Genomic DNA, 23618 nt, shown 5'->3' with positions numbered 1-23618 from the left:
ATAAGTTGCAAGTAAATGATCATTGTCGATGCATTCAATTTATTCTATATATTAGAGGCATTGGATAATTCACGTATTATCTTAAGATATACAATACATTTGATATTGTATTTGTCATTAGCATAGAATTATTTGCAGTTCAATTCATTTAACATGAATAATTTGTCTACAAACATATTTTTTGGTATGCATAAGCTTAGTTATCATAAGAAAGCTTCAAATTTCGCGGGCAACGTAAGTAATTTAAAATGTTCTTTCCATTACGTCATTTCCATTAAAATATCGATTATCTGTAACGGCGTTAAATTAATTACAACTTCATTTAACTAAACTTACCTTTATCTTATTTCTTAAGCAACCATAAGATCGTTACCAATATCAAGCATTAATATTTTTAGCCTGCTGCTGGACAGTTTCCCCACTTTCTAAACAAATCGCTTCATTTATATAAATAAGATACAAACAGATTAACAGTGATTATATTTACAATTTGTATGGGATGATTGCAGCGTTTTAAGAATAATACTTATAACGTCACTGAACAATTTTAAAATAATTATCTAGTTTTATGTCGCTACAATATGAAATTAATAAAAATAAGTTATTATTTTTAAGGGTAACAAGTTAAAATTAGAGAATTCTTTCATTTAAAATTGGCTATAACGCATGATTTGCTATTATATGGACGAACAATCATAACCTAACAGAAATTCTTGTCTCTCAGTAGAAAACGTTTCACGTTACATTTAGAATAATTAAAGAAACTCTAAGACGCAGTCACTGGGCCTAGGGTAATAGTCTGTGGCTGGGGCATCCTCGGACGTATCATCATAGTGGCCTTCTTTAAAGTATAATCCCAGCCCCGCCAGCGGAACCATACAATACCCTGTCGAGCGGTTAAATCTTGTGGATCATGCAGATAGAGTCCATTCAAGCCGCGTCCGCAAGACTTCCACCACCAACCGCCCTGAAAAACCAAAGTAATGATAGTGAATAAGCTTTTGTAAATTTTTGAGTTCTCATTTGTTTTTACCTTCAGCATGCTTGCACAGTTGAGCGAGCTTCTATCATTGTCTTTATTGTACGTTGAAAACGGGCTATTGTTCGATCCATACCATGGATCATTTAATGAATCGCCAGCATTTCCTTCGTATCCATCAATTTCTAGCTTGTAATAGTCCGCTTCAGAGTGTATTTTAAAGTGTGAATACTGAGCATATCTAAAAATAATTGCAGTCTTTAAGTAATTTAAATTTAAAATTAAGTAAATAAATCAACTTACCTCTTGTTACCTTCAAAATCTTCCAGTTCTACCCGCAGTGCGTAGTCTTCATTATTCGTTAGCATATAAATATTTTCGTTGCCTAGCCAAAATTCCTTATTAGGTTCGCCAAATCCATTTTTGTAATCCGCCCAATCACGATTGAAGTTTTCCCGTGGTTCTCCGAAATCATCGCGACGCTGAATAACCTATGATTCGAGAAATTTAATTAATTATTCCATTATTAGAAAAATCAATAACAAGAATGATTTACCGTCCATCCACCATCTGCAATTCCCTGTTCACAGTACACCTTTAAGAACCAATATGTTGTGCCACGAATTTGCAGATAAAATACTCCAGATTGTTTCATGCCAGCATTTAAGATATCTACACAAGAGAATCCCTGGAAATATGCAATTATATAAACAATATAATTAGTTAAAGTTACGTTTCAAACGTACGTTTTAATAGTGAATTTTTTCAAATTTGTCTTTGGCGCGCATGGCCAAAGTTTCTAATGTACATAATTCCCATCAGCTTTGCAGTATTTTTTCACGATCGATATTTATAGCATTAAAAAGTTCGGTCACACTTAAACGATTTGTTTGGGTAGAAAAGTGCAAATGTTTATATTAACCGCAATAATATGCTCAGTAATATTTATTTTGAGATTCTCCGCATGCGAAGAACAAATTGTGGATGTCAGAAAAACACTTGTGTGGGGCCCGGGTCTTAAGCCGGACGATATCGTGTTGCCGGCCAGATATTTTTTCATTCACGCCGTCGATACAAACGGGAAAAAGTAAATAACAAAAGAAGAAGAAAAAAAAAAAGAAGTCAAAGCCCTTAACATATTAAACTGTTTCTCTTCTGTATTGTAGATTCGAATCACGTACATATCTGAAATTCCAAGTTCATATCAATGGAAACTCACCGCACGGCAAATGCCGATACAATTTGAATCAGATTGATCGCGCAGATGGATCGACAATCGTGCGCTACACGATTGCCGATTGGTGCGACAATCTCGAGATTAATGTGCTATATAATAATTCCCATGTGGCACAGTCGCCCTATTTGATGCGGAACAAAGTCTATTCGGAGCGCTGCTATTGTCCGCAGGAACTGAATCTTTGGCTGCTAAATAACGATTGTGCCGCTTTCACAGAGGACAAACAAATCTCCTGGGATTTGCATTCGTTTAAGCGCGTGAATTTTAGCGCCATTCGAGCTAATTTATTGAAACGATATAATGCACCCGAGAGTATATCTCTGTGCCATTATGTGGTGAAGAATCAGCAAATTTGGCGAACTTGCTATGGCAAATACACGGGCTTCAAGATGTTTATGGATGCTACGTTATCTGCTTTAGCCCGAGTTGTTCTTCTGCCCGATATGGAGTTTTATCTAAATCTTGGCGATTGGCCGCTATCTAAGAAGGGAGGTCAACAGCGAACTTCAGGGCCGTATCCAATTTTTTCATGGTGCGGCAGTGACGACACATACGACATAACATTGCCAACATATGATATTACGGAATCGACTATTGAGAATATGGGTCGAGTTATGTTGGATATGCTCTCTGTACAGAAAGATGAATATTCGTGGGAAGACAAAGAGGAAAAGGCCTTCTTTCGTGGCAGAGATTCGCGACGAGAGCGATTGGATTTGATTGACTTGGCTAGAAAGTATCCGGATGCAATCAATGCCTCCATAACAAATTTCTTCTTTTTCCGTAATGAGGAACATAAATACGGTCCCAAAGTACCGCACATATCATTTATGGACTTCTTTAAGGTAACATATTATTACCTTTTTATAATCTTCTATGCTAATATCTTTATCTCTAATTTTCTTTCCAGTATAAATATCAGTTAAACATTGACGGCGCTGTTGCGGCCTATCGTCTGCCTTATTTGTTAGCAGGCGGCTCTTTGGTCTTCAAACAGGACTCACATTACTACGAGCATTTTTATAGCAAGCTGGTGCCATATAAGCATTTCGTGCCCATCAAGCGTGATCTGAGCGACGTAATTGAGAAGATCGAATGGGCCCGGGCAAATGATTTACGTGTTAAGGAAATCGTAGCAAATGCACGCGCATTTGTCGAAGAGAATCTCTTGCCGCAACATATTTACTGCTATCACATAGTATTATTTAAGGAGTGGAGCAGTCGCCTGGTGTCACCTATCGAGGTGCTGCAGGGCATGGAAAAAGTCAACTCCACCTACACTTGCTCGTGCAAAGAGAAGATGCCCAGGGACGAGCTTTAGACAGTGTGAAATCATTCCGATATTTTTACTTACATCAATCATATCTCAAATTGTATTTAACTTAACCTAATCATAGCATAAATATTAAACAAATTTTAACACATTTGAATACGTCTTGTGCTCCTTCTACTTACTTATTCCTTACTGATTCCTTTCTATTGATAGGGACTATCTGTTTTTAATTTGGTTTCTTCTACTATATATCAAAAGTTATATTCCTTACCTTGACATCCTTTAGAGTATAGATATCACTGGCCAGGGTATTGTTGACGACAGCAGGTTTGTTCTTTACACTGGGAAAGATAATGCCGCCTTTACGAAATACCGATTTCGTAGGTGTCGAGCTCCATGCAGTAGTTGTGGCCGATGTGGTTGAAGTTCCATTAGAAGTGCTATTAATATTGTTGCTCGACGAGGTCGAATGACCCGTTGACGTGCTCACAGTGGAATATGGAGCTGTTGTACTGCTGTTATATGCCGTGGACTGGGCTGTGGGCGTGGGCGTTGTGGCTGGCTCATTCAAGTCAGTCAAGCTTTCATCAATCACAGAAAACCTACACGGAAAAGATAAGTTGAAAAGAAATTCTTTGATATAATAAAAATGTTCCTACCTGTTCGGATCGTACTCGACCAATCGATCAATGGTTGGATCAACTAGTAGCTCCGTTGGAACTGGCCGCTGTGCTAGTATTTGTACATCATCCTCTTGCTTCTTCAGTCGCTTCTCAACCATGTCCAAGTTATTAATTATTAAATTCGTTTTGGTTTTCAGATCCTGATGGATTTCGCCAATTGCACGTTCCTGCCGCTGCGTCTGCGTTAGCAGCGCATCCGACTTGGGCAGCAGATGATCCACCGAAGACTTTGTACCCACCACAACGTCCCAGACTTCGTCCATTTTCTCAGATACCGATACCATGGGCCGCATCTGTTTAACTAGAGCATCGATCTTACTGGATTTGATGGCTGGAAAAGCAGTTGTGGTGACATTGAATCCATTCAGCTGTTCATGATGATCCACGACAGCATCATGAATGTCGTTCATCATGCGCAGCATTCGACCTATATTCTCCGACTCGATGTTGATGTGAAATTGCAGCTTCTTGTCAATGTTATCCGTGGAGTCGCGCAGCTGGTTGACTTCGCTTGAGACATGCGTCATTACCTCGGCCGTCATTGCTTTTGTGATCTCAACGATATTCATGGTAATTGGTTTCTTCTCGCTTGCCTCCGCATTGAATTCGTCCACTTGCAGGAAGTTATTATCGATTTGCGTCTTCAAGACCTCCAGTTTCAGATCAATATCGCTGACTTTCTGATCCAATTTGACCAGCCTACTATCGATTTGATAGGTGGCTGAAATTTTCGGATTCGGCTTATTCAATTCACTCTCTGCAGTCATCTCGGGCATAATGTAAACGACATTTGACAGCTTGGAATCCAGGCTACGTAATTTCGACAGCGCCTCTTCTGTCTTTTCCACATTATTTGTGACACGATTTTCCAGTAGTTCTATGTGCCCCATTAAATCCTCAACGGATCTGCCCAGATTATCGATGCGCTTCAATTTTCCTTCGAGCGTTGTTATAATTATTTCAAATATACTCAACAATTGTTGTTCTCTGCAAAGGAACGAAAATATATGTTTCTTATATGAGTGGAATGAAGTAGTGGAAATTATGCTCTTAATTACTACTTTTCACTCTTATATTACTCTAATATGATTTAAATAAACGTATATATGTCTATATTTATGTGCATTGTTTCCCTTATTATTTTATATACACACTTTTTATATATTTATTTACATAATTTTCGCGTATCCTAATAATTTTAACACTTAAATTTCGGACTTTATTGTCTTTTATATACACACAATCAAATCGCGTATATAATTAACATAATTTTATATGTAAACACATCTGTCGTACATAATCATGTCACACCATATCATATATCATATTTAATAGGAAGAGATAACTAAAAGAGGAAATGAAAAGGTAAAAATTTATATATATGTTTCTCTATTTATATATGCCCATAAATAATAAGCACAAATACATGGAAACAGCAGAAAAATGTATAATCCGATATAAGGAAAGGGAAGAAAAAAGATTGAGAGAAGATAAATTATGCCAAGTAAAACAAAAAGAAAGGTGGCTCGATGTAGTTCAAAGTTTAGTTCAAAGTTTCCATAAGCATTCAATTACTTTATACAGGGTATCTCACAGCCGCTCTCTCTCTCTGTCTCTCTCTTTGTCTATCTGTCTCTAACGTTGAATGATTGACATATTTCAAACTCACTTGCTAATCGATAATTTAATAAATATTATCTTCTTCGACGTCTTGCATCTTGCATCAAGTTGAGGCCTGAAACCATCTTTGATTATGGTTTCCCCCATTCAATTCAACATATTTGTTGTCAAAAGCATTTGGTTTTACGCTTTCTATGAGAAATGAATAAGTTAATTGATCAGCGGTAACATCTAAGATTAACAAGCCTTATCTCCGCATCTAATTAACTTATAGCTCAACAATAGAGAAGAAAGTAAGTGCATTGCAATACATTGCAATACATTGTAATGTTGTAAGTGAGAGCAAGGTTGTGACTCGAAATAGATCGAAATATCTATATATATATATATATATATATATATATATTTTATTATTTGCTATAGAAGCGAGCGACTCGAATGACTTCACATCAAAACCTAGACAGTTGGGTCATTAAGCATAATAAAATATTTCATTATACTTTGTCAGCTTCTTCATCTATTTCTTCTGCTTCTTTTATAGCATATACAAGAAAGCTCTTTCAGCACATAGAGCTCTATATAAACCTTTTGTATACTACAGTCACACTCTTTGATGCCGTTTCGCTTGACAGCCTTTGCCCTTGAACTGTGAGAAATAGTTTCGTGGGTACATAAATCAAATCGGGTAAGGGTAAGTCTAGTCTAGAGGGAATATATGACCTAGGAAATAGCGGATTTCCCGCATATAGCTACAAATTGCCAAACAAAAACCTTTAACTCGATTATTTTTGGTCAATAAACCAAGTTGGATTTACGATTTATTATTAATTAAAAATTTTTTGAAGCAACACAAAGTTGCAGTAATTTTTGAGCAGACCTCGCATATATTAATTTCCTTTTTCATTGTCTAAATTAAATTTTGGTCATGCGGCTACAACCGGCATTTGGCTTGTTACCAAAATAAATACCTTTCTTTTTGGCATCCGAACAAGATACAAATTTTATTAATCTAATTATACAAAATATATATTTTTATAAATGTTATTAACATTGACTGCTTGACCTTAAGGGGGAAATAGATGAAATGAAAACCATAAAAAATGATTATCTCATTGATGAAGCCAATAATAAATCAAATTTTAAATGAGCTTAATGCAGCTCACCATTTTCTTTGCATAATCATTAAACATATATATATTTATTTGTATCCGCCTCAGATAATGGGAAAATATTTTTATTCCATATTGTTAATGGCAATACTAAGCAACTGCAGCATACTCATTCACCGCCCCAAACGATGCCAGACCGATTTAATATATACAATATGTATTATGCAAATCAATCGAGGATGTTAACAGTAATTTAGTCTTTAGCTTCAAGAGCGGTGAAATGGTTTGCATTCAGACATTCTACAAAACCCATAATGCGGACTGACATTGCTATAACCCAATATGCTCATTCCCCTTTCGTGAATGAGTATAATAATTTGTAATATGATTTAAGACTACTAAAAGGAGCAATTTACTCTTGTTCTTCAATCCCAATTTTGCATAAGAATAGATCAAAGTATAATAAAAGAAAAACTAGATTTATGTTGTTAACAAAGCACTAATAATGTCAATAGCAATAGCTCTGGCGGCGGCTGCGGCTGCTACTACGGCTGCTGCTGTGCCATGAACAGAAAAATTTAATAATTTGCATCACATTCACTTTGGCCAGCAAACAGTCATAAACAGCGCAGTTTGGCTTTATTTGCCCATTTCCCACACTCTCGCGCATAGCCGAGACCGGTTTTCCAGCAGTCTGCAGTCTGTACGCAATCCAATCAACAGCCGCACTTATAGAGCAGTTCATGCACAAATCATTTTATACCCTGTACCCAATTAAGGGATACTAAACACCATTGTACGAGCTAAACAAAAGACTTGGGCAAACGCTTTGAGCTTTGCGAAAGAAATACGTAAAGGAAATGCAAAAATAGTCTAGTAATTTGACCCATTTTATATACAAAACTAATTTCATGTAATTACATTATTATATATCTGTAAGCCGGGTTCTTTTCTTCATTTGTAATTATATCTAGAAGTTTCTGGTTTTTCAAATAATAAGAATAAATTCCATACAATTACGGTTATTGTGAGGCGAATTCTCGCATTGCTCGTATAAATAAAATGTATTCAAAAGAATTTCTATATTTAGAAGGGATTGACGTAAGCATACATCAAAATTGATACGATCTAAATACAGGTATTTAAGAGAGGCTGACATTTCTTAAGAAAGGCTCACATTTCATAAGAAAGGATCACATTTCTGAAATATTTCTATTTCATTTCGTCATTTTCTCAACAACATTATTGTAACATCTAAAAATTATTAATTAAAGCAGAAATGAACATATTTTCGACTATAAATTAAGTCTATAACATGTAATCGCTCTCTCGCAATTACAAACCAATTTTTGTTCAAGCATATCTAGAAATTTCCATTATGCAATCTCTTTTATATGGTTTAGTTAACATAGATAGATACGTGGCTATTTTTTTTTTCTATCCTACATTAGTTAATAGTTGTTGTTTTTTTTTTCTTTTCGTTCAGTACACACCCTTGTTTTTGCCAAAACTTAATTGCAAATTCCATAAAGATCACAAAGTTATTTCGAAAGAGATTGAACAGCAACGCATTTTTTTCTATACTAAGAAAATGCGAGAAGAAAAAGCTGCTCTCACAGCTGCTCTACACACAATTCGCAATTGGCTAAATGGCTAAATGGCTAAATGGCCTAAATGCTTTTGTGGACACATGAATTGAAGGAATGAGCGTTAAACGCATGTGACAGCACTACCAGCACCAGCAGCAGCAGCAGCTCTACATTTGGTTTTTATACTCGTTCAAGAATGGGAAGTGAGTATATTGGGTTTTCTGCAATGTCCGTTTGTCTACCCATATAAAACCAGCCAACAGGATATGACGTATATATGCGCGCCCATTGGGGCGTATCTTTTACAATCTTAGAGCTAGAAACTTAAAATTTAACAACTAAAGTAGTTCTGAAAATGTATCTGGCAATTTTTGGTCCGTGAATGAGTATGCTTCAGTTGGTAACGCCCGACTGCAACGTTCTTACTTGTTTATACCATATAGTTGCCTATATGTATATGTAAATGTAGTTAAGAGTTGACTTGCATGATGAATTCTGTTTCTCAACCATAAAATAAAACTTGTATATAAATATATATTTTACATATAGTTGAAAATAATAGATTTAATTAACATATTGTTTTATATAATCAAATCGAATTAGCATCCGAATTTATCATCAATTTGTCTATCTAAGTCGCTTTATTGACCTACCCGCAGTTAACTTAGATTTAATTATGCGAATGACAAATAAATAACTTGGAAAATATTTAAATAGTCAACAGTAGTTTTAAACACTTAAGTTTATATATCATTTGTTTATAAATATTTTTTGCTTAATCATAAATATGTTAAAAAGGGCATAAACTAAATAAAATCAACTTCAATTTAAATTTAAAATACAATTATAAAAAATATGAAACTATAGATATATCAACTATTTCAAAATCATTAAATATGTAAATAAACTGAATCATAATTTTTTTTATAATTGGGATTAAAATGAAAATAAAATTATTTTTAGTTATTTCTAAATTATACTTTTTTAAATGGCAATTAAATAAAAAGTTCAAAAACTTTAATAACTTTTCAGTTAACTTTTAATTATAATTTTTTTAAATGACATTAAAAAAATTGAGTTATTATTTTGACAATTAATTATAATAATATGTATACATTTAAAATTTACTGTAATTGCGTATATTATATTACAAATATTTTAATAATATATAAATCAAATAAAACATAAATTTTCATTATTTGTTTTTTTTTTTTTTAAATATACATATGTATAAATTATTAAAAAATTCAAATATTTCAATCCAAAGTCAAAATTGATATTGGCTAATTGAATGACCAGCATCATATCATTTTTTTGTTTTTGTTTTTTTTTTTCACATAAACATTTTGACCTTTGTTTTAGCTTTTAGCCCACGGCGGAGCGCAGCTCTACTTGAAGTGGTCGGAGTTTCGGTCTAACATAAGACAATTACACAATCGACAATTAAGTCGACCCATTATTGTGTCTATTGAATAAGTTGTTTAGTAGCTCAACTGAATTTGATTTAAACAAATAATTGTTAACTCTCCTAGCTACAATTGCTTTCAGTTTTTCAGTTTTTTCTTTTTATTGAATATTTGGTTCGATATATTTCTTTTGGTTGCCATGTAATACCCATATATACATAAGTCTATGCGAGCTATATGTAAGTATATGTCTGTGTATCACATGTATTCAGCATATCATTGTATTTTATTTTCTTTTTCCATTCATAGTACAGTGGTGTGTGTCTATGATGGCTACAGTCCGCTCGTGCTCGTGCCCGTGTCTATGGCTGTGTGTGCAAAAAACCAGTTTGTTGCTGCAATCTTTTGTTTTGACCATTTGATTTCACACACTAAAGCGCGCGATACATAAGTACATAAGTTTATTCACACTCACATCAAATGCTTTCAAGTTTTGTAAAAAAATATTTACAATAAATACATTTACATCAACGTCTGGGTGTTTGTGTGTGAGACTGAGTATAATATATATTATACAAAATTATAAAAAATAATATAAGAAAAAAGATACCTTACCTCGTTCGCAAGTTTCCATTACGCGTTGAGTTTAATGTTTTTGCAGCAAGCTTAAAGCTTGCAGCGTTAGACGCGCTGTTTATTTGGCTGGCGCTGGTGCGGGGCAGCGCCAGACGCAAATTCAGATTCCCATTGCCCGGAGCAGTGCGCGTCGTCCCGCTGGCGATGTTGCTCGCTGCCAATGCGCCCCATGGGAGCCTCTGGCTGGTCAATACGATATTCGCGATCAGCAGAATAACAGTAAAAGACAGCCCGCCCCTGAATTGTCTATGCAAGGGTAACATTACGGCGAACCACGAACCACGAACCACTCAAACCACTTTTATATTACTTGCAATGGGCTTAAATTTCAATATAAATATATAATATATATGTATTATTTTTTGTTGGTTTTTTTGTTTTTGTTTTGTTTATTTAATAACTCAACTATGAGAATAAGCGAAGCAAAAGTTACGGATATTTGGTTCAAAGCAAACTGCTTGTACAAGTAGACCTTTGCCAATAAATATTATGTTTTATTTTTTTCTCTGCAAATTTTTGTTTTTTGGTGTAGACAAAAAGCGAGCTTTTCGCAAATACAGCACGAACAACTTGGGATTTTGATTATTAATCAAAGGGGGGGAAAAAAATTAAAACAATTTACTTTCATAAAATTTGATCTGCACCAGTTGCTATGTAAGACATATAGGTTTACTTGTATTAACACTCACGCACGCAAACACATATAGCTATATAGATATTTGAATAACTGTTATTTATTGCCTTTATCTATGATATTCAATAGACACACAAAACAATATATTTGATTGTACCATGGATGTACATATGACTTCACATGCACATTCTCCCTCTAACTCCGTCTCTCTCTCTGTCTCCTTCTCCTTCTCACGCTTGTTATTACAAATCTTGTTTCTGTTGCGTATTTTTTTATTTTTTATTATTATAATTTTTGCAGCGAGCTGCGAGATTTGATCTTGATATACATAGTATTCAAATGACGGTCAACAGTAATTGTTGAGTAGCAAAATTGTGAATGGTATAACTCTGGTATTTAATATTTCACAACCGCACATATCCGTAGGTGAAACTTTTCTGTACCCGCCGAGACGTGCTTAGATCTCGATTTGTCTGAGCTGAAATGCAGCTCACCGAAAGTTCGGCCCTAATTAACGGAACAGCAATACGCAGCCGCAGCAGCAGCAGCAGAAGCAGCGGGCAGCTTTACAACACAACGGCTAACTCACCATGCAGCATACACCACACCACACACAACACAGAGCGCTAATGTGTAACTCACCACGGCACAGAGAGCAAAAGTGGAACTCGTTTACTGTGCCCCAACGAAAGTGAGAGTGGTTTTTACATACGTACATATTCAGTATATGCTATATATGTATGTCTTATGCATTTTATATATGCTTATTTTAAATGCCCATCCTAGGCTATAAATATATCAACTATTAATTATGATCAAATATATATATACTTATAGCCGCTTCTGCATTTGCTTATTCAAGTTGGTTTTCGCATTTGTAAGGCTAATCACACTCGCACACACACACTCATGTATGTTTGCTTGTGTGTGTGTGTCGGTGTTGTCTCTGTTTTGATTTCAATTGTATTATTTTTAATTCAGGCAAAACTAGTTTTGCAATTTGTTTACGAATCTTGCTTACGGCTTAAAGCTACAAAATAAAACGTTTCTCTCTCTTTCTCTCTCTCAGACTCAGACTCTGGCTTTTGAATGCATATAAATGTATTATGAATGCATATTTTGTAATTTTACATTAGGTACTTTTCAAATTTTCGGGCTTATAATAATTTGAAATATTTATTTACATATATAGTACACAAGTCGCATTAGCTATTTTGCACATTTCTGTTTCGCTGCATACTTATTTTTGAAATCTTCAATATGCAGCTCCCACTAATCTACTCTGACTGCAATCCGTAAAGTATGCAATGGGGCTGAATTTTCAGCTCATAATCCACAAACAACTAAGCGTTTACATAACATAGAGATTATGTACATTGCTTGCAATAAAAAAAAAGCTTATATACAAAATATATACCTAGAGAGATTTTTATAAAAATTTTAAATTTCAACTTAATTAATCATTAATTTGTTGACAAAGAAAAGCACTTTTGTAAGGCATGATCTAAAAATTTGGCAAATGTCTGGCCCAAGCAGTGACGTTCATTTATTAATATGGAGCACAAAAACAATTAACAACGCTCTAATTTGTCAAATTCCATATTGGCAATATTACACATTATTAGTTAATAATCAATACTTTTTTTTTATTATACCAAAAGTGAAATCGCAAAAACAAAAGTTTTTATTTTAATTATAAGCAAAAACAACAAAAATTTAGCGAACTTATAGATCAAAGAACTTTTGAAATAATAAGTAAACAAAAATTTAATTAACTGATAATAGTCATAAAGTCAGCGCAAAACTACAATTTATATTAACTAATTAATTACTTAAATTAAAATTAGCTAAACATGTTTGAAGAAGACAATAAGCATTGATTAACATTATAAAAATGACATGGAATTTTAAGCTAATATGATTGGACTGGAATAGGACTCTGGACTCATTGGAATAGGGTATATGGGTTTAAGAAAGAAGAAGTTATAACAGCCAATTGATCGTAGGATTAATTGTCTCACGTTCATTTGGTAGTTCTAAAATTTTTCATTACTAATAGATGGGAGCAGACATAAGGTGTCCAATAAGTCATCTGTCTGTCGTCCAAAGGTTAGACTAGAAGCTGTGCGTAAAGTTCAGGGTGTCTCCAAGTCGCACACTTAATACTAGAGCGCTCTTACTGGTTTATTATTCATACAGTTTATCTAACAACTTCTTGGGTTTTTATGCTCGCGTGAAACAACTTAACTGACGGCCACCTTTTTTTTTTTTTTTTTTTTTTGCTGCATTCAATAACTGCTTTGCTTAAATTAAACAGATTAATATTGTTATTAGTAAATAATTCCATTTCGTAGAGATTAAGGTGTTTCATCTATTTAATAAGCTTCATAGCAACGAAGAACTCCAAATAACAGTTATTTAATTTGGAGAATATTTATCACTTGAGAGTTGTTATTTTATTTCTTCCCTTAATTTCCACGATTCACATCTGGATTTGATCTTTAAATTTCCAAAATCGATAATGCCTCAGGATTATTTCTGAAATACAACTAAAAGAAACCTGAATCCCAAAAAAAAAAAATCATAATTCCATTGCAATAATATTTATGTACATAAGATAGTTTTTATTTTTATTTTATTATAAAATATTGTATAATTTTAAATATATATATTATATATAATTTTTTCCCTCGTATTTTGTTTGCTTTGACTTATTGGGGGTTCCATCTTCAAAAACTTACTTTCTGGATTTTTTCTTCTTCTTTAAGATTTTACTCTTTTTTTTGCTTTTTACATCTTTCTGTTTTTCACTTCTTACCGATTCGGATGATGAGCATTTCTTTAGGCTTTTCAGTTTCTTGACTTTCTTATCCTTTCTCTTCTTGTATTCAGCATGATCCGCTTTGGGTGGAGTAACATCTCCTTTGATTAGGCTTTCGTATTTAGGAGCCTTATTACTACTCGAAATGTTTTCATCGAATTTTCGAAAGGGGTTGTCCGGTCTACAGGGTCTAGAAATCAGGGTCGTAACTGCGGAAACTAATCGTGTTTCTCCCAATTTAGGACTTTTACGAGAGCTGCGATCCGAATCGTATTTCCTTTGCCGATCATTCCGCTCACTTCGATCATTTCGTTCACTTCGATCATTTCGTTCACTGCGATCACTTCGATCATTTCGATCACTTCGATCATTTCGATCACTTCGATTATCTTTTTCCGACGGCTTGTCCTTCAATTGGGATCTATGCTTGTGAGAGTCCTTGTAATGGGAATCCTTGTGTGTAGTATTTACATGTGATTCACGATCATTCGACCGATCCCGATTTCTATGCTCCTCAAATCTTCGCTCTGATGTAGTTCGCTCTCTGGAATCCTTTTCTCTTTTCCTAGAGCTATAGCTTGACGAACTATATTTATGTCGATCATCATTCGAATTCTTCACCGGACTCTCTCGTCGACTGGTTCTCGATCGTTCCGACGAATAATGTCGTTCACTGACAACTTTGTTTCCTAAACGTTCCTTAACTGATTTATTAGCCGACTTGGGGGAATGCGAGCGATCTCTCTGATTACTTTTAACGGATACCGAGGGTTCCTTACTGCTATGCTTAGAGTCTATAAGAACTTTAAACTCGACTGGCCTAATAGCGTTAATAGCCTTGGCGAAAATTGCATTCTCTGCCTTGCGAATGACATCGGATGTTATTTCTGAATGTTCTTGCATCTTGCTGGAGCCATTCTTTTTAGAGGAATCTACTGGGTTGCTGCCCAAATTATTATCGTCCATTTCCCATTTTGATATTTGGATATCATTCGGTTCACTCACTTTATTCGATAAACTTTCTCTATTTAAATCAGGATCCGTAACCTCCATGCTCAAATCAGTTTCCTTTTTATTTATCTCATGCGGATCATTACAATCGGATAGCTTTTGAGTATGATTATTTGAATAGTTTTCAATGCTCTCGTCGCACACATCCATTGCGCTTGGATTTATCTCAGAGGCTTTCTCTGGTATCGGTTCTATGCTCCCTGAGCGACTCTTCTTGCTCTTATCCTTCTTGTCGCGCTTCTCCTTCTTGTTTTTCTTCCGCTCTGACTTATCTTTCTTCTTCTTTTTTCGATCTTTCAGCTGAAGATTAAGTTTAAGACTGTTCTCTTTTCCCATATCGCTCTTCGACTCCAAATGCTCCAGCAACTTGACAGTATCCTTACCGTTCTCTGGACTCAGCATTCGGCTACTTGAGCGTTTCTCAGATCTCTTTATGCTTTGCTCTCTGCGATCGGGAGTTTTCGGCGACCCTTCGTACGTCTCGGCACCCTCAGTTCTAGCTATCTTCGGAGCCTTTGACTTGGTCGGTGGCGTTAGACTTCTGGAACAGTTCTCAACTGCTTTAATATCTACACTCCTACTATAATGCCTCTGCCTCTGCCTCTTCAAGGAAGTATTATGCTCATTAAGATTTCTATCGACATCTTGTTCTTCTTTCTTATTATTAATGTTTATTTCATTATCATTTAAACTCTCTATTTGTAAGGATTCAAAACCAGGAGGCGGCGGCTCAACTGTATCCGGTTTTATTGGATACTGCTTAGGCAATGACTTTTCCCGGGTCCGGGGCCTATAACTGGACTTGGGCGAAGGCGAACGTCGATGCACATACCTAAAAAATAAATAAAATCAATTTAAATAAAATTTTAAAATAATTAACAAAATATAATTACAAATATATTTAGAGTATTCCATTTTATTTGTTTTTTTTATACAAATACTGAGAAAAATGGAAAATTGAATAAATTTGCCTCCTTTGCTATAAGAAATACTAGGTTTACCTTGTATGCCGTTAATTTTTAATACGAAAATGCTGTAAAAATAAAACTTAGAGTGTTTTTAACCATAATAGGCAACTATTAATTAAGGTATGGAAAATCAACAAGTAGATAAACTGAACCTGAAAATTACAAACCATTATGCAGTTTACGGAGTAGTTGGATTGGTCTGTTAGTTCCTAGCATATGCTGATAATAATATAAGAGTTTAATTAATTAGAACATCTGGCTGGTGTCGCTTTAATTTATAAAGATTTTTATAAAGTTATGATATAAAAACTAAACACAGATGGAGAAGGGTAGGAGAGATTTTTGGTAACACCATAATCATATGCAATATTACAAATTTACTAAAAGAGTATAAGTATTTAAATCTGAATGACTTGAATTTTTAACATAAAAGCGAAAAATTTTGTTAGTATAGCAGAAATGGAGAAAAAATAACATTTTTATATACAAATAAAAATTATGTGTTTACACAAATAATCATAATTAATATGCTAATCAATTGGAAACAAATAAAAAGGTACATACGAGACCCAATAAACATAAGTAGAAGTTGAATTCGACCGTTGAAAACGTTCTACAGATATCATCAATACTTGACGATAGTTTGAAGCTTTTTATATTATTAAAATGGAATGTCTTATTCAAGAGAAACGTGTAGTATCCACTAATACCTGTATGTATATTCGATTTTTGTATTTGTATAAAATTTAATTATTTAATATCTTCTGTGATATATATACTGTTTCTCAACTCAATTTTAATAATTTAAGAGAGTATACTTGTAAAGTAACGAAATAAGAGGGTTATATTCAATGTTAATATAATAGGTGTCTAAACAGCTGGAGCAGATAAAGGAAATCGTCAGTACTTACTTCAAAAATAATAAAAAAAAAAAATGTCAAGATCAACAAACTTATAAAAATTCATATTATGAGCTTTGGAATATACCAGCAAAAATAAGTAATTAAATTAAATGTGGAACCAGAATTCAGTAGAGTATTTAGTCAAACAAGTTCTAAGTGGCTATTGAATTCAGCAATAAAGTCTGATTCACACTGGGGCAGACAGGCTAATAATATCGAAATCATAATCAATTTAATAATGACATATATTGTGAATAATAATACCATATATTATTATAACCGTAGGGTTTGCTGGCTGTTCCACATTTGTACAGTAAAAGAACTATTTGACTCTATTAAAATATGAAATAAAAAAATTTTTGCAAAATAAAAATTTAGAATATAAAACAATTAAAAAAAATTAGTTTTGTCTTTAAATAAAATAAAATAAATAATAATAATAAGAATAATAATTGAAATTGAAATGAAGAATTGCCAATTAATTAATTAGATATTATATTATTTATAATAAAGATACTTCATGTCAATCTCAGAATTTATTAGTGCTGCATGTTTAGCTCTAGCAAATGCTCCGATCGACACAATTAGGGACAAAACATATGCAGGAGCTGGATCAAGTATAGAGAGCGTCTTTCTGGCAATCCCCAATAATAATCCCAGCTACATGAGCTAAAAGCTATTATATCGAGCCACTGCCTGCTTGAAAACGATCAGGCATAATTGGTGGTATAGTTTAGTATTCATCATCATCAAGATCATTAATAATGTCGCTATATTTAAGAAAAGTATATGTGTTCTTGTCCTGGGCATCGCTAACACAAATTGAAATAACAATGAAATTATTTCTAAAAAGAAAAGAAAAAAAAAGAAGCTACAGCAACAGCGCATTGTGGAAGCTGAATAAATAATAATGAAACAAATACTCTGCACAAGCAAACATTAAAAATTTCTTGCGCAATAAATGACGCAAAATTATTTCTAAAAAGAAAAGAACAGAAAAAAAAGAAGCTACAGCAACAGCGTATTATGCAACCTGAATAAATAATGAAACAAAGAGTTTGCACAAGCATACATTAAAAATTTCTTGCGCAATAAATGACGCAAAATTATTTCTAAAAAAGAAAAGAAAAAAAAGAAGCTACAGCAACAGCGCATTATGCAACCTTAATAAATAATAATGAAACAAATACTCTGCACAAGCAAACATTAAAAATTTCTTGCGCAATAAATGACGCAAAATTATTTCTAAAAAAGAAAAGAAAGAAAAAAAAAAAGAAGCTACAGCAACAGCGTATTGATTAGAGATTTTTGTGGCCTTGAAATGCTTTTAGATTTCATTCGTTTCAGTTCAGTTAATATAAGTAAACAGACAGACATTCAGACAGTCGGACAGTTCTTATTTAAACGAGTTAAAAATAACTATTTTATTTGTTAATAAATTTGTCTATATTACTGGATAAACTCGAATTGAAAAATCAACCAAGTTAAATTCAATTGAATAATAAACATTATACAAATTTTACCATTTAACAGATAAAAAAGGTCGTTGTCAACATATCAGTAATTAGATTACGAAGTAGTTAAGTAACAGTTATTGTTTTATTTTAGAAAATAACGAACCGTATATTAATAAGCGTATTTTTCATCTGGCTTAAGATGAGCACGAATCGAATCCGCTAATTGGCTAATATCAATCAGTTAATATGATTTTTAAAACCATATTCTCATTTCGAAATGGCAGTATCAGTATTTTATAAATAATTTAAATATGTATAAATTATAGAAGAACCCTTAATTTAATAAATAACCTCTTCTTCTTGTCGCTTGGCGAATTCGATCCGTTGCTCGAATGACGTCCCACACGACTCTGTCGTCTCTCATAGCTGTATTCGCGCTTTCTCTCCCGCGAACGTGCTCGCTTCTCATTGCTGATCATCTCCCGCGACGAGCCTCGATCATACACCGGTGATTTGAAGCGATGTCGCAGTCTGCCTGGCGATCGAGATCGGTGATGGCCTGGACTGCGGCGACGATCTACTTTCAGCTTTTCTTTTTCCTTCATTATTCGGTTAAAAGCTTCCAGTGGATCATCAATAAGTCTGCAAAATATATATGTACATATTATTTATAAGACAATTGGTGGGTAAATTATACTTTATCACTATATGGAATATGAAAGAATGATATATGAGGAGAGGAGGAAATATGGGTGCAAGTCTCCCATTACAGGAAAGTGAATAGCTTATGATAATTTAAAATGTTAGGAAACATTTAACTTACCCAGTGCCAACTTTAGCCGCGACTCCTTGATAAATTGAGGCCAAATTAGATGATTGAAATGTTTGCGACGGATTGATATTGATGTTGCCAGGTGGAATATATGATGGATTCATAGGATGCACAGGCTGGCTTTGATAATGTGGAAAGCTGTAAAAAAAAGGAATTCGTAATATTATTTAAAAATATTTTTTTCCTTATTAAAAGAAACTTTTAAAAATAAATTTTCATAAATTATGAATATTGTACAAAGTTTTTTTTTCTATTATATATTAATAAATTAATAATATTTATAATTCAATTTAATAATATACATCACAATGTTGTATTTTTATCATATTTAATGAGTTTATAGTTTAAAAATTATGATAAATGATCATTCTAATCGCCTTTAAATGTTATGATATGAAAGGTTTATGAATGTTTTAGATTTTAGGTTAAGGACAAATCTTAATGACACATGGTTTATTAATTAAACTAAACGACTCATATGAAACTATACTATTAATTAATTTGTACTATTTAAGTTTTGAATTATCCGATATTTACATAATTCATCAATTATCTTAAACGTATATCCAGAATCTAATGCAATAAGACAGCATTTTTATAAAATCTTCTCTATGATTTAATGTTTGTTGTTAAGTTTTCTGCTTATTTTAGTTATAGCTTAGCTTAGCTTATTTAGTTATTTTTATTATAGACATATTTTTTCACTTTGTTAAATATAAAAAAGATACACAATGAAATGCGCTTGCTGCTTGCAAGTCTTCCCTTTAATATGAGAATCATTCGTCATTGTCACCTTAACAACTGCAGTTTGCATGTTGCAAATTGCATGTCGTGGATACTAGAGCTCGCTATGAATCAAACAAGTTATGAAGTTATATCGATAATGCTTACAACAGCTTTGCGATATTAATCACCTGAAGGAAAAAGTAAATCTTTAAAGAGTTAATACAGAAGCAGACAGACAGTTGGACGGTCGACCCTTAATGTAATTTATAATTTATAGATAATTTTTGAGGTCAGCCTCTATGATATATGAATAGTGGCATATATATGATAGTTAATGCCATCCATCATACAGCTAAATCTTTAGTATTATAGTGAAAGGCAAGAAATGATTAGTTAACTTACCTCATTGGTGGCCTATGTTGCATATTATTATAGCCATTGTTGTATGGAGGCATGTGTATGATTGTGGGGCATCGGGGCATTTGTTGAATGTACGGTGGCTTATAATGGCCCATGCGATGACCTTGATCGGCATTGACTACAGGCTTATCCCTTTGATCATTGATGTTCATGTTCGCATATTTATGATGAGTCCCAATCGGAGTTGGCAACAGACTTCGTTCATTTTGAGGCTTGATGTTATCATTTTTAGCATATTGAACTTGTTTCATTTCAATATCCGATTTATATTCATAGTTGCCGTCCCTCCGCTGAATTGCATTGTTGCTAGCTGGTATTTGCTGGTACGAAGGTTGCACCTAAAGAGATAAAGAACATAAGAAGTAAGTAAACATTTTTAACACTTTATATATACAAGGTTTACATATGGTATTAAACATAGTTAGATTTCTAATTGACTGTCTATAAGACCATATAGATATAATTTGCTCACCTGCTCTTTATTGTTATCAGCACTGACGAAATTAGTATCAATTTCCTTGTGTGGCATTTTTATTGTTATATTATCCTCATAGTCCGAGTCTGATTTATCTTTCTCTTTCTTAGTTGCTTCCGTATTTGAGACAGCAGTTGTGTCAGCACTGGCTTCTTCTGTATTATTAGCTGGAGGCACATTGCTTTGTTCCACTTGCTCCGCGTGATTATTCGAGTCCTCTGGTTCCCGAGTAACACTTTCTTTTTTCTCAGTAGTCGTACTACTCGGTTTAGTAACTGAAAATGAAAAGGGTTTATTATTAGTATTAATGATATAGTAAGTATACATTAATGATTTAAGAAATTTAAAATTTAATATATTTTATAATCATTCCATATCTTACCAGGTTTAAATGCTTTGTTTCCAGTTTCGTTTTTATAAACATTGACAGAATTCCTCAAGAAACGGTTTGGAATCAATGATCCTGGAGAACAGTTCTTTTCCTTACAGTCTGGGCATTCACTATCCTCCGATTCTAGCAGTGAGTTTCGAACGCCTGAAATTATACAACAAATTAAAAGAATATTTATTTAGGTTTGTTTTCTAACTAAAAGGATATATAGAATTTCAAAATGTAATTTATAAACAATATAATGTCTTAGGCTATTATCATTATTTTATACTTACAATCATCGCAAAAGGAACTGCCACAACATGGTATCATTACGGCATCAACAAAAATATTCCGGCAAATGCCACAAATTAAATCTTCTGGAATCTCTTGTTCTTTTTCATTAGATGCTACAAAATTAGATGTTTCTGGTTCTGTTGTGCTGTAAATAAAAAGAAGAACAAAGTTTTAATAGACGTTTAATTAAAAAATAAATATAAAATCGAGTTTGCTAATGGATGATGTAAACAGTATCATTTTATAATTTAAAATGAATAACTTTGAATATTAACTTTGAATATTACTTACATCTCTGGCTTGCCTCTAAATGATCGGGGAATTCCTGTATTTCTCTTGACTTCAAATTGCTCTTTTCCAGATGCAAAGGAACAGTTTTTAATCCAGTGTCCACCCCTTTTACATTTATTGCATCTATAGGAGGCAGGAACTTCGCCAATTTGAGACTGTCCCTTAATCCTGTGATACCTATATAAATAAATAAAAATAAAAATGGAATTAATATACAGTGTCTCACATAGACTTTAAATGCTGAGCCGAAATGAAATTTCGAAAAGGAGAGCACTACACTCAATGCTTAATTGCTAAAGTAATAATTAATAAAATAATACTTTGATATTTATTCTTTCCCTAAAATACTTACGTTTTCGGATCATAATCTGCTGTGCTCTGCATCATCATAGCTTGTATTTTCTCTTCTTCACTTCCTTGCATTTTAAATAGATCCATGTTAAGGCTTTCTGGCTTGCTTGAGGACACATTGGGGACAGCATTGTCAGGTGGTGGATCCCAGCCTTTTTTAACGGGATGCGCTATCGGTATTCGCGCAACAATTAGCGTAGTATTTTTTGGTATTAAAAAATTGTCATCCTTATATTCTATAAAAACAAAATATTAATATCCGAATATACAATCCAGTGTAAATTTAGATTTACCTTCTTTAGTTTGGGCATTGGTAATTTGCAAATCAAAATCTATGATTTTACCAAGTCGTTTCTGCAGTATAATTTCCCGTTTCAAATCAGCAACCGAAATGTGAAGTCCATCAAATGTTATTGTATCAAAGTTAAGAGTACTTTTAAATTTATAATGTACCGACATTTTTTTAATTCTAAAAGAAAATATATATGAAAATTTTATGATATTGTTTAAGCATTTCAACTAAAAGTTTCCCAAAATTGATATATTACAAGTCATTACTGCCGGTTCTTATTTCAATCGAATCGATTTACCTATATGTCTCTATCTATCTATCCAATCCCTATGAAAATTTTAAATATGTATTCTATAATCTAATAATCATTTACTTTGGGAGCAGTATTATCATATTTTCTTTAATAAACTTCAACTTCAGGTGGCGTATTACCATAAATAAAAAACATATCTTTGGATCGTGTCATATTTATAAGAACAGGCAAATATACTGATGACTAGTACACAATTATGACCACTAAAATATTGGATCCATAGACATACACAAGAAATCTATACTCTATCATTGTACCGATGTGCGCGCCGAATGGTAAAACAAAATGACACAGTTATGCAAACCATATAAACACGGCATTGAGTATCCTTTGAAGAAATATCCTCCATAATCTTACCTATGCCGTGAGCAATTTAGATTCGATATAATTGATGTTGAAATAACAATATATAGAAATGCCAACTTCTACGTAAATCGCACATTAAATATTTTATGAGCACAGCTTAGCATTTATTTATATGTTTGCAATAATGAAATCCGCCAAAAAACAGACGTATTGACGGCGGCGTGCATTCAATAATTATTTTGGTACACTTTTAAGTAATACACGCACACACAAACACATTCATATGTACGTAAGTACATGTGTGTATATGTCCCAGCATGGATGTTAGGTGTGCAGAAATTGCACACATGCGGTATTATTAAATTATTTTCACACTTACATTTATTCACTCACAAGTCAATAGCATGCAACAATAAGCTTTTTAGTTTCTTTTAAATTAAGTGATAAGATAAAATTAAATTATCATTTTGATTTTGTCACAACAAACCGAACTAGTTAGTTGAAATGGAACGAGTTTGTTTTCACAGTGTTGATTCGTCTTATGTTTCCACTAACTGCGTTTAGTGTTTGACTTATCGATAGGCAACAAAATTTATTTGACATATATAAATTGCTTATCA

The 23618-nt window shown here is 33.3% G+C and overlaps 3 protein-coding genes across 3 annotated transcripts; 1 reads left to right on the top strand and 2 right to left on the bottom strand.

Annotated features, from left to right (window-relative positions):
• Positions 1-452: 452 nt before the first annotated feature.
• Positions 453-11648, bottom strand: LOC6579946 (angiopoietin-related protein 3). Its single transcript, XM_002005783.4, has 8 exons — positions 11495-11648; positions 10512-10852; positions 4149-5159; positions 3761-4091; positions 1536-1667; positions 1283-1470; positions 1034-1220; positions 453-967 (listed from the first exon to the last, which is right to left on the bottom strand). The coding sequence occupies exons 2-8, from the start codon at positions 10793-10795 to the stop codon at positions 767-769; spliced, it is 2334 nt and encodes a 777-aa protein (XP_002005819.3). The 5' UTR covers positions 10796-10852; positions 11495-11648; the 3' UTR covers positions 453-766.
• LOC6579947 (protein O-glucosyltransferase 2) lies at positions 1845-3640 on the top strand. Its single transcript, XM_002005784.4, has 3 exons — positions 1845-2066; positions 2146-3061; positions 3127-3640. The coding sequence occupies exons 1-3, from the start codon at positions 1888-1890 to the stop codon at positions 3535-3537; spliced, it is 1506 nt and encodes a 501-aa protein (XP_002005820.2). The 5' UTR covers positions 1845-1887; the 3' UTR covers positions 3538-3640.
• Positions 11649-13822: 2174 nt separating the features above from the next.
• Positions 13823-23521, bottom strand: LOC6579945 (E3 ubiquitin-protein ligase RBBP6). Its single transcript, XM_002005782.4, has 11 exons — positions 23378-23521; positions 22381-22556; positions 22089-22323; positions 21737-21913; positions 21445-21590; positions 21161-21313; positions 20776-21053; positions 20286-20641; positions 19149-19295; positions 18677-18967; positions 13823-15830 (listed from the first exon to the last, which is right to left on the bottom strand). Exons 2-11 carry the CDS (start codon positions 22544-22546, stop codon positions 13904-13906), a joined length of 3876 nt encoding a protein of 1291 aa, XP_002005818.1. The 5' UTR covers positions 22547-22556; positions 23378-23521; the 3' UTR covers positions 13823-13903.
• Between the last annotated feature and the right edge of the window lie 97 nt (positions 23522-23618).

The sequence above is a fragment of the Drosophila mojavensis genome, unplaced genomic scaffold, assembly GCF_018153725.1.
Source record: "Drosophila mojavensis isolate 15081-1352.22 unplaced genomic scaffold, ASM1815372v1 contig_80, whole genome shotgun sequence".
NCBI lineage: Eukaryota > Metazoa > Arthropoda > Insecta > Diptera > Drosophilidae > Drosophila > Drosophila mojavensis.
This window is presented reverse-complemented; position numbering and strand designations above follow the sequence as displayed.